The sequence below is a fragment of the Ascidiella aspersa genome, chromosome 7 (genome assembly GCF_963924565.1).
Source record: "Ascidiella aspersa chromosome 7, kaAscAspe10.2, whole genome shotgun sequence".
NCBI lineage: Eukaryota > Metazoa > Chordata > Ascidiacea > Phlebobranchia > Ascidiidae > Ascidiella > Ascidiella aspersa.
The window spans coordinates 19,805,537-19,823,350 of NC_139453.1; the positions used below are offsets into that span (position 1 = coordinate 19,805,537).

The 17,814-nt window shown below is 35.1% G+C and overlaps 2 protein-coding genes across 3 annotated transcripts; one reads left to right on the top strand and one right to left on the bottom strand.

Annotated features, from left to right (window-relative positions):
* Positions 1-67: 67 nt before the first annotated feature.
* Positions 68-17,489, bottom strand: LOC146138202 (uncharacterized). The gene is made up of 12 exons (XM_083394535.1): positions 17,486-17,489; positions 17,214-17,348; positions 14,254-14,430; positions 13,841-14,090; positions 12,280-12,465; positions 11,410-11,558; positions 10,330-10,464; positions 3,505-3,638; positions 2,845-2,965; positions 1,178-1,294; positions 880-990; positions 68-228 (listed from the first exon to the last, which is right to left on the bottom strand). Exons 1-12 carry the CDS (start codon positions 17,487-17,489, stop codon positions 68-70), a joined length of 1,680 nt encoding a protein of 559 aa, XP_083250661.1.
* LOC146138203 (uncharacterized) lies at positions 4,415-9,207 on the top strand. Of its 2 annotated transcripts, none has more exons than XM_083393245.1 (8): positions 4,415-4,481; positions 4,617-4,700; positions 5,775-5,827; positions 6,289-6,432; positions 6,672-6,798; positions 6,910-7,007; positions 7,304-7,462; positions 9,080-9,207. In XM_083393245.1, the coding sequence occupies exons 1-8, from the start codon at positions 4,457-4,459 to the stop codon at positions 9,155-9,157; spliced, it is 768 nt and encodes a 255-aa protein (XP_083249371.1). In that variant the 5' UTR covers positions 4,415-4,456; the 3' UTR covers positions 9,158-9,207. The 2 variants fall into 2 exon arrangements, with proteins under 2 accessions (XP_083249371.1, XP_083249372.1); XM_083393246.1 differs by having other exon boundaries at positions 5,787-5,827.
* Positions 17,490-17,814: the final 325 nt, after the last annotated feature.

Here is a 17,814-nt window from a genome sequence, read left to right on the forward strand (position 1 = left end):
CGCAAATGCACTAAATATATTACTTAAAAACGCACGTTTAATTAGGCAACTTAATAAAAATGCAGAATCACCAGGCTGAGCGTCCAGGGCCAAGATGATGAAGTCTTGTTTCAGATTTATGTTTCCACAGATACCAAAGCCCAATAGCGATACACACTATAACCAAACAACCAACTAGTCCTCCTGCCACCAGTACAATCGGTTGCAATTCACCATCTGCTTCCTTGTCTGGCGAATATCAATAAAAGTGTCATTGTTAAAACTGTTAAAATCTAAATGTATTTTAAATTTATTGCCATGTCCTGCAAACAGGGGTTGATACAGAATTTTGCTTTGGAAATCATAGAAAACTTTAGGATGGTGTCATGGAGTTATACATTACAAGGAAATCCCATAAAACAGCTGTCCGTAAAAACACCTTAAGTTCTCGAGCGAACTCGTGCGCAAATATACAAATAAATATTAGGCTAATCACAGCCACAAAATGTTTTTTGTTTTGTTTCAATTGCATATTTTAATTCAACATTTTTTTGATGACATTTGCAGATTTGGCATATATTGCACTATAGTATTCAAGAGTTGACACGGCGGACCATGCCACATCATAGACGGATTCTTTGGGGTTAAAAATTTTCGTTAAAACAACAGTCAAAAACATAATAGAAAAACAGATAAGTCTGCGCAAGCGCAAAATTTTGTTTAATTTACGTAGTCAACATTGGTAAAAAATTTATTTAATTTTGGGGTTGGCCTGTTGCTTGATCCTCACCCCCTAGATTCGTTCTCTTCTGAACATACTGAACTTTTTAGGCACTTGCAAAACAATTAATATGCCTATAGTTGACCGATTGTTTCGTGATTAGATGTAATATAACTTACTTTCACAAAATCGACCAAAATGCCCAGGTTTGCAATTGCAGGAATATGTCATGATATCATCCACACATTCGGCTTCATTAACACATCGATGACGAAAGCAATCGTCAATATCTGTTGGATTTTTGAATTTTATTCAGTCTTTATATTTAGAGGAATAACGCTTTTCTTGCGTCAATCGGTTACGCAAATCAGTAATGTGAGAAAAATAAATATCTAACAACTAAATTACCGCCAGGAATTACAATTTGAAAAAAATAGGCAAACAGCGCAATACTCAAAAGGGCAATTGTTTGCTTACTTTCTTCGCACAGTTGTCCTCTGAAACCACCAGGACAGTGACAAGTAAACTTGTTGGCTCCTGTATCCTCGCATGTTGCGCCATTGGAGCAGGGCGAATCAACGCAGTCGTCATCATCTGAAGTATTAGTTGTTAAACTGGCATATTTCAAAACGACTATTATGATATTTTAGTGAACCCATTAAAAAATGCCAATAATGGCAATTTGCTTATATTTAATGTAGGGTATAGTTCAAGCCAAAAACAGTTCAATTAAGGTACTAGGCCTACTTTTGGGACGGCCAGCAGGACTACTTTTAATTGTTATCAAAACTTTTTTAAATAATGTTCGATTGATTGTAGAAATTGGACTACATCCATCAAATGTGTTAAAAACCCAAATCTATTATTTTCACTAAATAGTCCAACTATTTTTGTGTGAGGACAACTGTTTAGCAGCCCAGCCGTCGGCAACCAACTAAAAATGTGGCCGTCGACTGCCAACCAGGGCTGGGGAGCCACCGTAAAATAGCATTAGCTCCGGCTCCAGCTCCGGAGCCATCAGGCAATTATTAAATGGCTCCGGCTCCAGCTCCGGAGTCGTAAAACTCAATCCTTTGGCTCCGGCTCCAGCTCCGGAGTAGAAAAACTCATATCCTTTGGCTCCGGCTCCAGCTCCGGAGCCATCAAACACACACCCAATGACTCCGGCTCCAGCTCCGGTGCCACCAGTCACTTATTCAATACCAAGTTTTAAAAATTGCTTTTGGCTAACTAACGTTGGAGATGGAACAAAATATAATTTGTTAGCTTTAACACCATAAATTGAAAAATGGCTACAGCTCCAAAAAAATAATAAAAAGGGCTCCGGCTCCGGCTCCAGCTCCACAAAAATAATAAAAATGGCTCCGGCTCCGGCTCCAGCTCCACAAAAATAATAAAAATGGCTCCGGCTCCGGCTCCGGCTCCAGCTCCAGCTCCACAAAAATAATAATAATGGCTCCGGCTCCGGCTCTGGCTCCAGAGAAAATGCTTAGGTCCAGGCTCCGGGCTCCAGCTCCGGCTCCGGCTCCCCAGCCCTGCTGCCAACTACACATATTAGACGCCTATACTTTCTAATGTCTGTCTAAGAGACTTGGAGACTTAAATAAGTTATAGTCGCATATCAACTTCCTATAAACAATATTTCATTTTGCGTTTATTTGTCATAATTATTCTTTGACTATAGGTTTTATACTTAAGTTTAAATACGTTTCATAAGTAACGATTAATCTGAAGTGATAGAAATGGTAGCCTAACTTCTACACTTTACTTTTACAACACTTTTAAACAACACTACAAAAAACAAACAACTTTTGTATAAATCGTACTTGGTTAACGGTTTTTCGGCGCCTTTCAGCACTATTTGTGCACATCTGAAAACCCTGACAATCCAGGTCAATTCAACATAGGCCTACATTTAAAATTACATGGGTTTTCTGGCTATAAAAAATTATACCTTATCTAATTGAAGTCAAAACGAAAAGGAATAGTACGTCACAAAATTGATGTTTTGTTTTTGTTTCCTAGCTAACTGACCAAGGCCAATAGTTTAACTGGGATTCATCCTTATTTAGTAGGCTAAAGTTAAACAGTGCACACAACTCGGGTAGATTTGAAGAATATGCTTTTAACTGAAAAAGGATTACCCAATTCGCAGTTCAGACCATGGGTCCCGTTTAGACAATCACACAAATAAGAAAATATCTGATCAATGCAGGCTCCTTCATTTTGACAAGGATTTGAATCACATTCATTAAGTGAGTCAATCTAAAAAGGAAAACACTGACAATAAGCTTGTGTAGTATTAGTAGGCCTACATAAGAAAAAATTATCTTTAAAATTTAACACATTTTTGCTTAGGCCCATAGTTTTAATCAATGTGATTGATCAAATTACTGTCGTATGTTACAAGATGTCTGGTACCACGTCGTATTCAGTGCCTGGCGTTGACAAAGCACTTTTATGGACAAATGGTCAAAAAGGTCGCCTAAATTTGTTGTTTTGAATAATATGCTCAAAATACACCACATATGCCCAGAAAAACTGCTGCGTAAATACGTCCTTGGAATCGAGTCCCAATACCATTGGGGTTCTTTGCGACGTAGGCATTATTGGTTAACATCATTTGGATGAAAAATAAGCTTGTATGGATCGGGTTGGCAACATTTTTCTTTGAAGATTAAAAAAAAGATGCAAAAACGTTTCTTTTTACCCGAATTTGAACCAAAAAACTGCAATAATCACATAATTGTTTCTTAGTTTGCAAACGCGAAAATAAGTTGTTTTGCTTAGTTTCCCCCGCCTACCTGGCAACTTTTTCCGGTAAACGGTTGCGCACAATACCCGCCAGGACAAGATCCATCCATGATATCGCATTGGTCATCATTTCGACAGTGACATGTATTTTCGCAGTTGCTTCCCCATTCATTTTGATTGCATGCTGAAAAAAATATTTTTGTTTGTTAACCCTATTTATTAATTTTACTTTTCATTTCGGAAATCGAAATTATTATAACATATTAAGATTTCTATAATGCAGCCATAGGCCAAGCAATTAAATGCTCTGATTTTCCCGCGAAATTTAGATTGTGGAATGTGTTTCCGCGCAAGCAATTTATTTTACTGTAAAGATGGCGTGGATAGGGTTGTACGGCGTTTTTCTTCTTCTTCGGTTTAGATCAGGGGTGGGCAAACTGCGGCTCTCCGGCATGTTTTTTGTGGCTCTTCTAGTTGAATCGTAAAATTCGAGAAAGTTGTAAAGGTTGCCATAAGTACCATTTATAAACGTTTCTCTCTTTTTCGATATTTTGGCCAACATTTCGTTTATGACGTAACAAAAGACAGAATCTGAAGAGTTAGTTAACAACAGACTGATATGAATAAATATTGTGCGTGTTATTTTGTTATTACCGTTATTATTATTGTGTTGCTTATTACCACTGACCTTGCATTATATACCGTTTTTGTATTGAAATAATTTTAAGGCTCTCTGGTACTTGTATTTTCTGCAAATGGCTCTTCCAATGACTACATTTTCCCACCTCTGGTTTAGACTGAAGGCTGGTTTTCAGCTAGGTGCAAAATTGACCCGGTTGGTTGTCTATTGCACCAAATAAACCCAAACAAAACATATCGCACAACCACATGTTAAAGGCGTAGATTGTTTTTGTAAATCTTATGTTATTTAATTTTAAAAACAATTTAATGTTTACTCAGATTTATTTTAAATGTTTATTTGTTAATATTTTATTGTAAAACATGGCTGCCATCAACAATGACAAAGGTAATGGTTTAATAACTATACACATCATAGTGCATCTGTCATCCTTAAAATGTTGGCAATTTTAATAGTTTTGCAACTTTAATTCAAGTTCTTGTGTTATTGGTGCCTAATAATAGAATTTAATTTTGTTTTAAGTAATAACAGAATTAAACCAAAAAGAAGAAGAAAATAAATCCCAAGAAGAATGTTCCTCACAAGAAGAATCGGATTTTGAAGAAGGTAGCATTTCTTGCAAATGATTTAGGATCATTCCATTTCCATTAACCAGAAAATTAGTGCCACTCACCATTTCAGCTTTTCGCAAAACTTTTATAGAAAAAGGAATTCTAGTAACTCAAAAGAACAAGGAAAATTTGTAAATACTTAACAACAATTGGTTTTTAACAATATAAATCCTATTTCAACATAATAGTAATAAATCTTTGTTTGACCCACTTTTCATAAAATACTTAAAAATTATTCATGCCATACACAAATTCTCTAACACTTCAAAATAAAAGATAAACTAACACTTAAACTTCCAATACAAAATATAAATGAAAATGTTCAGTATTTTAGTATAAATTAAAGAATTAATCTTGTGCTCTACATCAATTAGTATTGATCTGTAAATGCTTATTGTTAAGTAAACAACACCATAAGAAAAAATAATAATAATACCCAAAATACAACAATAATCATAAAAAGATTTTAAGTTGATACAGAGGTGTATCCAGATATTCAAAAAGAGGGGTCCCGAATTTTTAAATGAGAGAATTTCCCATTTTATAATGACGTCATAAATAGGATAAAACCTTTAATCAGAAACAGCCAATGAAGTAAACCTGTTAACCTATTAAACCTTATATAAAGTGCAAACTAATCTTGACATTTTGCAGCTAAATAAAAAAACAGAAGTATTTTTCATCTGAAATATCAAAAAATAGACAATAAACCATAAGCTTGAGCGTAATTGCATAAACAAAAAATATCAAAATAACTTAAAAGGTGCATTATTTCTTGTTTGTTTACAACCTTTTTGAACTTTATAGAAGTGGAGTCAAAGAGAAAATGCAAGAAGTGACATATGAAAATGTTTGACTGTGTCAGTTGTACTTTAATGAGCATAAAGTGCTCTTATAAAAAAAGATTAACTCCAGATAGAGGAACTGGAGAATTTTTTTTCTAAAACAATTGCTCTACTATTAAAAACAATTTTTAGAACCCGGAACCATGGGTTACATGGCCTGGTGAATTGGCATGGAATGACCTTTTTGGCCAATTGTGCTTGAAATAAAGCAATATTTTTCACAGATGTTTATGAAGATATTGTTCTTGATGAAGCATCAGACACTGAAGATTATAAGGTAGGGATAGTTTTTTTATAGAAACCTTAAAATACTGTACTATTTCCAGTATTTATGAGTTCCCTAAAAAATTGCTGCTTTCACTTGATATTTGAATAAGATAAGACTTACATAATCAAGTTGTATCTATGCTTTTTTTGCCTCTTTTTTATTTATATATAAATTTAGTAAGATAGTTTGCAGCAGATAAATTGTTATTTAACATTCTAACAAATAAAACATTTTTTCACAACACTATTCTTCGATTGGAAACTTTGGATATCGTGCTGAGAAAGATATTTAAGCAGCCTAATATTTGCGCGTCTGTAGTAACACTAATTTGCACCGCTCCATATAAATTACTACTGTAAGCACAGCTTGAGTTTGTGCGAATGAATTTAATTGAGATTTTTTATAAAATCCAGGTAAAATTTTCTATACTTTTACTGTTTTACCAAATTATCATTTTACCACTTTTTTAGCCCCCATTACCAACTGCCAATAATGACGAAGATGAAGAAAATGATGGTGATGATGATGCTTCAAGTGGTGATGAGGAAGTAGGGGTTCATGTTCAAGAAGTCGCCATTGGAAAATCAAAACTACTTAAACTCAAGTTTGATGATGTAAGAGAATTTATGTTCTGTGTTTTCTTTTTTACTTTGCTACCATGTTTATTTAAGTTATCCAGAAATCCTCTCTTTTCAACTATGCTATTGGATGGCTTAATAAAAACTATCATTCTAATCTTCAAATATTTAGTATCAAAATCAATTTAATCTATAAGCCAAAGTATTTTGTGCCAAATTCAAAATAGATAAATAGTACCATTGGAAAGCAAAAAATATACATATTTTTTTCAAAGGTTGAAGAAAAAAGGAAAGAATTTCTCCATGAAATGGATGATGATGAAGAACAAGAATCGGAAGAGGAACAAGATAAAGAAAATATTGAAGATAATTCACAGGAAAAGTCTGAACTGTCTGCCACTGGTATGTTGTGTTTTCTCAACTTGCCAGATGCAAGTTCAGCATACTAAAACTAGTTAATGAATGTGTCTTAACAAACATCGATAAGTTGTTACGTTTTTTTTTATTACATAGCCAACGAAGAAGCCTCCAAAGCCAAGTTCGATGATTATCGAAACATTTTGGATGAAGACATGGCAGACTACAATTCTGACGATGATGGCCATTTTAATGTAGGTGTAAATATTTTAAACTAATAAAATATATAGAACGTCACAAAAAAAAAAAAAAAAAAATATATATATATATATATATATATATTTGTGTTTTAATGACACTATTGTTATTCTAGTTTACACTGGTCACAATCAAACCTCAGGTTTGAAAAACTTTGCTTTTCATTGTCGGTTAATATCGCCTAAAATATTTTAACTTCCTCTACTTGATTTATTCGCATTTCTACACTTGTTTATCTATAGGGGAGGTAAAGTGCGCAAGTTCGTTATTTTCAAACAGTGATTGTATGCAGCCTGTGTATTGCGGAGAAACGCTGTCCGACGTTGAATATCAAGAAGACGACGAACGGAACACTGAGAGCGAGCCGGAGATAGAAGAACAAGGCGAGAACTTAAAACACAAGCGAACCGGAGAGCCCCTAGTTTGCATACGAATGATGGAAGACCTTGAGGTATGCTTAGAAACGCCATTCGTAGTAACTATTGCGGTATGTTTGTGGACACTTAAGGTTAAATGAATGGTTCTCAGCCTTCCCGTAGACCTCTTTATCGGCTATTCAAATTTATTTCCCACCCCTAAGAAAAAGTATTCGTAAGTTGGTTAAATACGAAAAAGAGACTTATGTACCATAAGGAGTACAATAAGAGAAAAGAACTGTTCAGCAATTTAGTCACATTTATAGCACATTTTTTGTGTCATTTCTACTTTCTATAACTATAAACGTAACCTGTTATTTTGCAGTCAAAATATTGTGCTGTTAAAGTGTAGAGAATACAAAGTTGCTACTGCTGGTGCCAGCAATCCACAACAATTACGCTGTTCTTAAGCGCGCTGAATATTAGCCTTGATTGATCTTGAGTAACTTCGTAGCGCATTTTGTCGAAGCCAACACGTTTTAAAGTGGAATGTTACTTTATCAACTTAATGCATTCAAGTAGATTGAGAAAACTCTTCGCCTGGCATATTACATGTAGTCGCTCGCCCAATATGACACTTAATGATTAGGCGAACGTTATTGAGTAATTGGTCGATCGAAAAAAACTTGACGCCACACTACATGCTACATGTAAAGCAAGCTCTATAATGTAAATGTGTCGCTACCGCTAGAGGCCTTTATCCTAACTTGCCACTTCCGTATGTACAATTGGGCGCAACCACCCCAAAAAAGTATAGCTGTCCCAATTTAAATAAACGGCAATCTTAAGGATTTGATATATACATTCGTAGTAAATCGTAGTAAATCATAGTACACAGAGCACAGTGTGACATAACAATAAGGAGGTATACACTTCAGTCAAACTCTGCCTCGCCTCGCTTGCGAAAACACCTGCACTGTTTAGATTAAGTTTTTGAACAGGCTCATCCTATATTTAAAACGTGATTTTTCGTCGAATTTAAAATCGCCCCTTAACTTACAAATTCCCCTAGCTCAGGAGTTCCCATCCTTTTTACGATCTCGTACCATTTGGATGCTCTGTATACTGTTACGTATACCACTTGCAGAATAACTAATTTGCTCGAATCATATTTTTTGTTGTATTTTTAGCTTACAACTTGCATTGTTCAATGCTGTTTGTAGATTAAGCTATAAAACAGTAGATGCTATTTGTCAAGAGCTATCATTTGACATAATTAACGCCCACTGTCCCACTGCGTTGTACAACTTTACAAAGCAACTGTGCTCCTTGTTGACAATTGACATGACCTGTATTTTGAAGATCGTAATGGTGGAAAACAACAGGGATAGTTACGTAACAATGAATTGGCTTCAGATTTTTTATGTTAACAAAACCCAAATACACCAAATATAAAGTTGTAAATCCAGGTTTTTGTGAACAAAACAAAACGTAAGCTACTCGCATACCACCTGAACAACCTTCGCCTACCACTATAGTGGTGCGCGTACCACAGGTTGGGAACCTGCCCCAGCGTAATTTCCCTGGTCATTTTTCTGATATTTTTTGTTTACTTTTAATTTTGTCAGGCCAGCTTTTTTGCATTTCACTAAGATTATTAATAAATATCTAGTCGAGGTGCTACTTTACGCTTAAAATGTATTTTCCTGCAGTTACCACCGGATTGCAGCCTGGCGGCGGCGGCAGCTTCGCCTAATTCCGATGTACAAAATGCTATGGAATGTGCATAACAAATGTCAAACGGTTTTCTTTCGTTTATTTTTCAAAACCTTATCACGTGTTCATTAAATTATTATTACCTTTAGATCCTGTACCATTTTTGTATTGAAGTTTCGAGATGATCTAGGAGTGTGTGACCGATCGAATAGACGATAGTAGACAAGGAAAATGGATCGCTAATATTCAAGACTGAGCGCTGAGGAGACCCGAGGGCGACTTTGGCCAAATGTGTAGATTCCGTCGAGCCGTAGTCTGGCTCTTAACTCAATAACGTAACTAAAGTAAGATGTATTCAGCAATACACAAAAATGAGTGTCATATAATTCATTCCTCCACAATACATGGTTGGGAAATTTTCTCTACCAATAGACATTACCCGCACACTGCAAAGATAAAACTTGAGGGTATAAGGTAATTGGTCACCCATTTTGGATCAGCTATGGCTGCTATGCCATAAAAGGTTGTTTTTTTTAGTACCCGTACATTCGTGCCCACTAATGCTAACGCTCACAAGTCACAAATTTCTCTGTGCAAAGCCCCGAAATTGGAGTCTTCACAGAAAAGTATATCGTTTTACCGAACCGTTGTTTTTGGTATGAAGGGTACAAATGAAGCTCAGCTAAGTTATAAAATATGTTTAGCGTGTCTTGCTATTGATGCAACTATAGCCTCCATCGATATACTGAAGTTATTGTCATGATCAATCGATCATTAAGCAAGTTATTACCAAACAAACTTATTTAAAACATTGCGGTTTAACACCTGATAAAGTCCAGAGTTTTAATGTATTAAACGTTCTTTTGAACAAACCCCGAAGTAGGCTAACAAGGCTCCTTAACAGAGCATTTTTGGTCTATAAGTACCGTATAGACCAGAGCTGGTCAAATGCATTCAATGGAAGAGCCATTTGCAGAAAATACAAGTACCAGAGAGCTTCAAAATTGTGAGCTAAACTGCTAAAGTGTACTATCTTAGCAATGAAATATTGTTGACTTGCTATTAACTAAATCTTTGGATTCTATTAATGGTACGTCATAAACGAAATGCTTGCCGAAATGAAGAAAAGAGAAAGCGTTCATAAACGGTACTTTTGGTAGCCTTTACAATTTTTTTGGAATTTTACGAAAAGCTACAAAAAACATGCAACCCTCAGTTTGCCCACCCCTTCTATAGACCTACTTACTTGTTTGGCAAGAGGACCCCTTCCAACCGGGGGCACATCCCATTGTACAAACTCCTGTAAATCTGTTGCATAAATCTGGTCGTTTGCAGTGACATTCCTGTTTACAATCCGCTCCGAATTGTCCATTCGCACAACCTGAATAAATACTATAATGTTAACCAACTGTTTACTAGGTTGAACAACTGAAGTCCGATTTATTTAAACGAGTTGCTATCTGACGAGCAAATGCGTTGTTCGTAACTTGTCCAAGTTTATTATCAATAATATTTATTCTAAGACCCAATGCATACCGTCAAAACCTAATGCTCTCATCAACAAACTAAAAATACAGAGTTAAGTTAAATAACTGTCTGAAACATGCCTGTTCTAGTAAGTCTGCAAAGATTTGATTTTTGACGAAAAAGCCTTTGCAGTATGCTATGAAAAGTTACCAACTTATGAAGAAACAAGCATTATTTGTTTAGAATAAAATTCAAAAGCAAAAAAGGTATCGTAATGAATTTTCTTATTTAATATGTAGCCTGAATAAAAATTGTTTGTTTTGTTCGTGTCTTCATGTGAATTATTTGTGCAACAACTTTTAAAAATAAACGTTTTTAAAACATCAAAAATTTGGCATATTCGCCAATTTAATTATGATCCATATGGTCGTATGCAGCCTCGGAATTAGTTGTCATTTAATCAAACCTGGTTGGGTTTATAGTCACAAAAACGGTTGACTGTCGTATAAGTACCTTTTTAATTAGCAGTCACCAGTACGATTTTATTATGAGCTTATTGAAAAACAAAGGACGTTTCAAAACCAAATTGACTCAAGTCGAAGTTAAAAGTCTTGACTTGAAATGACTCGTCTCGTCCTGTGAATCTAACGGCGTGTGGTGTTCCCTGCACTGACGCTTGTTCTCAGATTTTTATCTGATAAAATAACCTTTAGGAATTTGTTGACCTATCGTCAAACAAGTTTACTGACTTATCTTAATCTTTTCGCCATTCGGGTCGAGGCAGATTCTGCTATTCTTAAGAAAATTCTGATTATATTGTCTTAATCTTTATTTTAATCTTTTCAGTAAAACCACTTGCCGTTGGTGCATTCCAGTCCGCTGAATCCTGTGCCGCAAGAACAGCCGTACGGATCCTGGAGGCAAAACAGCTTGCCCTTGCATTCCTCTGCATCGCTACCGTGCGTAGCTCCATCTTGCTTGCAATGATACTGACAAGATGATCCAAATCTTCATAAAAACATGCTTAAATCGCCAGCTTTGTCATCTAAAATGCAGTGTTGTAAACAAGTTACTTTGAAATGACTAAAGTCCCAGTCAAGTCCAAGTCTTTTGCAAAAATAGCAAGTCAAGTCCAAGTCAAGCCCTTTTTAAGTCAATATGAGAGCAAGTCAAGACATAAAAGTAAACTGTTGAACAAATAAAATTGATAAACTCGTCCGATTATAAGCAACGATTTAACTAAAAAATTAACACAAATGTAAAATACAGCAATAAAAGTATTTCATGTCCAAAACTTGAGATAAATTTTAATGAAAAACACTTAATTTAATCTCAAGTTCAATGACAAACGACTTAAGTCCAAGTCAAGTCATTTGTCCATAAGACTTAAGTCAAGTCAAGTCACGTCACGTCATTTTGGTCAAAAGACTTAAGTCAAGTCATTCGAAAACAGTGACTTAAGTGCACGTAAGGCAATGACTTAATTCTTTACAACACTGCTAAAATGGCATGCTCGAACGACGTTTACAAGTATTTTAAAAAAGGATTACATATTTGCGTCTTAACAAGTCGCAGAGGAACATGTAAGGTTTAGCAACCTGCGACCGATTTGTGTGGGTAGGCAAAATGTTCCAACGTTGAAATAGATTACCGCGCCTCTAATCCTATAATTTTGTAACGGTTCTCAAACAGAATTTTTTGGTTTAAACTAAGCATTTTAAATACGAACCTGTTGCCGCCACACCCTTCTTCGCAATTTTCACCACGAAATCCCGGCGGGCAAATGCAGTGTCCGGCAAACGCTCCGCATGCACCCCCGTTCTTGCAAGTACAGCTATTCTCACAGTCAGGATATCCCCATTTGTTCGCTGGACATTCACGAACAATTAATCGAAGAATTCCTTGGTCGAGTGGTCTTTTTTAGATAAAATAAATAGGTAACCCTAGGATACATTCAGGCTATATCAATCTGTTAAAACGTTGACCTGTTTTACCATAATCTATTTCATTTAATCTTACACATTTTGCGTTATTTTTACCAAATCTTCTGTGCGTAAGTCGAGTAAACAAGTGAAACTTTTAATGAGGACCATAATCGAAGAAATAGAAAGAATTGCTTTAATATAAAGGTAAATTTAGACTTAAACTAAATAAGTAGCCTATTGGTGTCTTTTTTTATCAAGGGTCCAGTGACCATCCAAAAATGCATTCTCTGAGAGGGCAAATAGTCTCAACGAGTCAACTATATCTGATTAGTCAGTTACCAAGAATGCAACTTTGACCTATGGTCTAATCTGGACACACATGTTTGTTACGTCAGTAAAAAACGTTACACACACTGGTTTATACATTATTTGGTGCTTTAATTGATAACGCTATAGTTACTCAAAGTGGATAAGAAAACAACTAAAAATGTGTTTCGTGCAATAAAATACAATCAATGAAATTGTATTCCGCCATTCCCAAAAAGGCTGCAACATCCATTAATCTCGCTTCTCGGCGATATTTTTAAGAAGCCAATTGCAACCAACTCCTTTTAAACGAATACATCCTTTTTTGAAGGAATACGTTTCTTTAATTTAGTTTAAGTATTTGGATCCCTTGATTTGTCGAAGTAGGTTTGACATAGCTTATAGGGCTAACAATGATATGTGTATTATTAGAGCTGCGTTTCTCAACCGGTGCGCCACGGAAGGCTGCTAGGTGCGCCGCGAGCAAAAGGAAAAAATAATGTAGGTCCTTCTATATAAATCATATATTTTTTACTTTCCTATTAAGCTTAGCTCATTGATTCCACAAGCCTTTTAAGTAGAAAACAACAAGAACTGCAAAGCAACAATATTTTTTTTCGCGCTTTGTGCGACGTCTTCTTAAAATTCGACTTAAATTGCAAACTTTCGCTACAAACGTAATAAGGAGTTTGGTAGCTTATTTGTTTTATACCGTCAGAGTAGGATGTCATATTGCATGTAATTGAGATCCTATTTTTGACCCGGCCCGCCACAACATTTTGTGTTTCTCATGCGACCCGCGGTTAAAAATAATTGCCCACCCTGCTTTAAAGATATGCAACTACAAAACCTATATAATACAAAATTGCAGGCAATTTAAGAGAAATATTGGTACACCTCAAGCATTTCGCGCTCGCTCCGCTCGCAAGGTGCGCCGCAACGTTTTTAAACGTCTCTAGGTGCGCCCCCAAGTAAAAAAGGTTAAGAAACACTGTATTAGAGTGTCATATTTGTTATTCGGTGTAAAATAAAACAGTCCAGTTTATGATTAATACTTACTTGTAGGTGGATATGTCCATTTCCCGTTCTGGAGGTTTGTAACATTCGTAGATGCCAGCATTTTGTGGTGTCACCGAAGAAAAGGTTTTTACAAGCTTATCGTCTGTCTGGGTAACGCTAAGAACTTGTCCGCGGTACTTCCAGACCGCGTTTGTGGTTGGATCAAACGACTTAAACTTGATTTGAAGGTCTTTGTCACCAACGCTCGCAGTGTAGGTGAAATGCTCCGGCCATATACCTCCTGTCGTTCCTTTATTTAAACAAACGAAAACTCTAGTACTTTTCCTTGTGTGTTTTGTATTGTACAAAATTTTATTTTATTCTCAGATACCAATCAAACTTTTTCAAAAGTACACAGCCCCAATGAAACATTGCAACGACATTTATCAACATATTGTTGGCTATATTCTTACCTATTTTAATTCCAAAAACTTTCGCCATTATGTGAGTGTTGAGATTTTTTGCCTCACAGGAGTAAACTCCGGTTCGGTTCAGTCCATCATCTGGGTACATGCTTAAACGCTTTCCAGGCCATTCCTCGGGAGAAATTGGCCCGATTAAGTGCATAGCCGCGAGTCTTGTGCCACTTCCTGCATTTTTACAGAATTGTAATGCCTACACGTCTCAGTGATTTTGATTGTTTTAAATGCTCTACTATGTGAGACTACCCAACGAAAAGTTGCTGCTTAAATCATGTTTTTTTTATTTGATTTAAAATAGTAGCAAATCGTCTCAATATGGTAGGCTAGCATCTCCTAACTATTGACTTAATTACATTAATATCACAGCTAATATCGCAACTTGAATATAACTTATACAGCATACGATATGCATTTTTAGATTATAAGGCCCGCCGCCGCTTTTCAAAACTGCAGGGCACGAGGCATTGCCCAATGTACAGTATTTTGTCTAAATTATCAAAATATTTATGAGCTTAGGCTTAGAGCGAACCTCATTTTCTAGTATAGCCTATGTTTGCGTTGTAAATGAATCTTCTCATAATAAAGGCGCCACACATGCCATAGAACCTCTCAACAATGACAGTTTTGAAAACGTCATCTATATTTAAATATATTTTATCGCAGTTTGTGTAAACACATTGCGTCTTAAAATACGACCGAACATCGAGAGCATATACTGGTCATATTAAACCACTCTCGAACTAAGAATTTAATTTCTTAAACTTTGATATATGTCAGTTTATCCAGCAATCTTTATGAGCCCTGTTTTATCTTGGGCGATTATTTTTTGACATGTCAAAAAAAGTCCAAATTTTGTCAAAATTTACACGTTAGGTCAAAATTTGTCAAAATTATTTCAAGTCAAAATCGATTAAAAATGCACATAAATCGTTTACAAAATTGAAAAAAACTCTAGTCAACTTTTTAACACTATCGTTCAGTTAAAATGTTAGCAACAAAATTTAGTTGTGAGTTATATTTAAAGACATTTTAAGTGTATTATGTCTTCATTAGAGCAGTATATAGTACACGCGAGCTTGCAGAATAGTTTATCGCATTAGGCTCATCTGAACTTCGTTTTTGGCATTATAGTTGGTTATATCTGATTTAGACAAATGTTTCGAACAGTATTTGCTGTCTTTTCGCTTGTGATTAGCAATTATCCCATTTCCTATTTCGATAACTATAGATCTTTGTAAATATTTTAAAATTATTTTTTGTAGGTCTATTTCAACTGTTTACACAATATTTTCCTAAAATAACCAGCGTATTGCTCGTTTGTCTTTTTCAAATGACAAAGATAACAATCAGCATTTTCATGGGTTTTGCATTAACTCGAAAAAATATCTGATTTGTGTTCGACCGGTAGTCAGTAAAACATATAAAACGTGTGGTTGACGACGCCAATACTCTAATGCAGTACTTCAAACAACAATATGTTGTTTAGATCAATGTATTTCTGAAGGTCAAAATTTTGTCAAAAAAAATATTTTGAAGTCAAATTTTGTCAAAATTTCAAATTCTTAGGTCAAAATTTCGCATTTTTTGGTCAAAAGATAATCGCCCTAATAATTAGACATTTTTACAATCACATAAAAATCATCTGACCGTCCCTCATAAATTAATTGAAAACCACACGTTAACACAATATGGGTACCGGTAGTGCTAATTTAAGAATTTGCTGTGTTTGGTCTTGGTCCAAGACTGGGAAAAGATTTCCCTGAGCTAAAGAAATGCTTCCTTTTTTTTATAAAAGCTTATGTTTACGTTATAATTTTTATATAATGTCAGGCAAAGTGAAACATTTAAGCAAGTAACAGCTAACAAATCGTAATTTTAGCACTACGATGTTTATTGCTTGTTTAAAACTCTATTTAACATTAGTTGACATTTTTAAAATAATTTGCTGAAAAACTGCGAATTTAAGCGGGTGAACTCAACCGAGATGTCATTGTACCATAGATGTCTTACAGTGATCATGGCTACAAAATTAGCCTTGACTGTTGTTCGATATAAAAAATATAAATACGGTAAATCACATTTTAAACCAGTGTTTCTTAACCTTTTTAGCGCTCGTACCCTTTGGGCTTCAATGAAATTTTCTCGTACCCCTGCCTACAATGACCGACGGAAGTAAATTAAATTGAATAATAGGAATTAAACGCAATGTATTATCACTTCCGTGTTGAATGCATACATTAAATACAGTCTTGCAAGTTCAACAATATTTACAACACACAAACAATAGGTCAATTTACTAATGACTTTTTTGTTGTTGCTTTTCGTACTTACGCAATATTTACAAATATGCCTAAATAGCGCATAATTTCACACTACATGTCGTAAACCCCTGGCTTTGGTGCTTCGTACCACCAAGGGGTACACGTACCCCTGGTTAAGAACCCCTGTTTTACACAATGATTTTCATCGCTAATACTAAATCGAAAGTACTGCAACTTAAAAAAAAGTCGGTTTAATTGTACTTTTTGCACTTTGAGCGAATTTTTTGAAGCTGTTTTGGTGTAAATAACCACAATGAAATTATGCAAGAGTTTATTTGCACATTCTCCTACAATTAACCGTGACCCCCCACATCCAGGGTCGTTTCATTTACATTAATAATGCATTTAGTTTCATGATATATGACTGTTTAGTGATAACTAGTTTATACGCATAAAATTAATTCTTAAAATTTACAGAATTATATATTACGAAATGATTTAATGTCTTTATAGCCTACCTGTTTTATTTTGGTAAACAGTCTATAAATATCAACTGATTCGAAGACAATAAATCATTCTTTTTCATTAGGCTACGTTTTATTGTATGCGGGAAATTTCTTATATACGAAACGGTTTTAACTCGAAGTCTTTATTCTATTTTATATACTAGATACAAAAATCAGTTAAAACCTGTATCCTGGACTCGTTTGAAGGGAGTGTAGGACATTTCTAATTCATCCGTGACACATTTAAAATAAGACACTTCATCTTTTCTAACGAGTGGATTGTCGTTCACCAAAGTGATATCTTGGCGTTGTCCTTTTCCTAGTAAAACCGAAGATAAACGAATATAAGTTAATACTCGGAAAAAGTCAACAAAACTAAATTAAATAAGTTACCTATGCCCATAAAGGTGGCAGGAATTACAAACCAACAAATGTAACTAAAATATAACTGCAAACCCATGTTTTCCACTAGCCTTTGATGAGCTCTTAAACGCGTACTGCTACTTTCCTGGTAAATCAATCTACCGATTTTAAGAGAGGCAATTTTTAAGTGTTTTCAAGTGGCATAATAAAAATTACTGAGCAAAACTCTTATCGTTACGCCACATACTAATGTGTGATTAAAAAAATGATTTAGGCTACCGTACCTAATTGGTAACGCTAATAAAAAAAAACGCCCGTGATGAAAGCGTGGTACTACAAACGGCATATAGGCTGTTCTATTGCGATATGTTAAATTAGTCGCGATTGTAACTTTCATTATCTAAGTTTCCCTCCCGTTTATT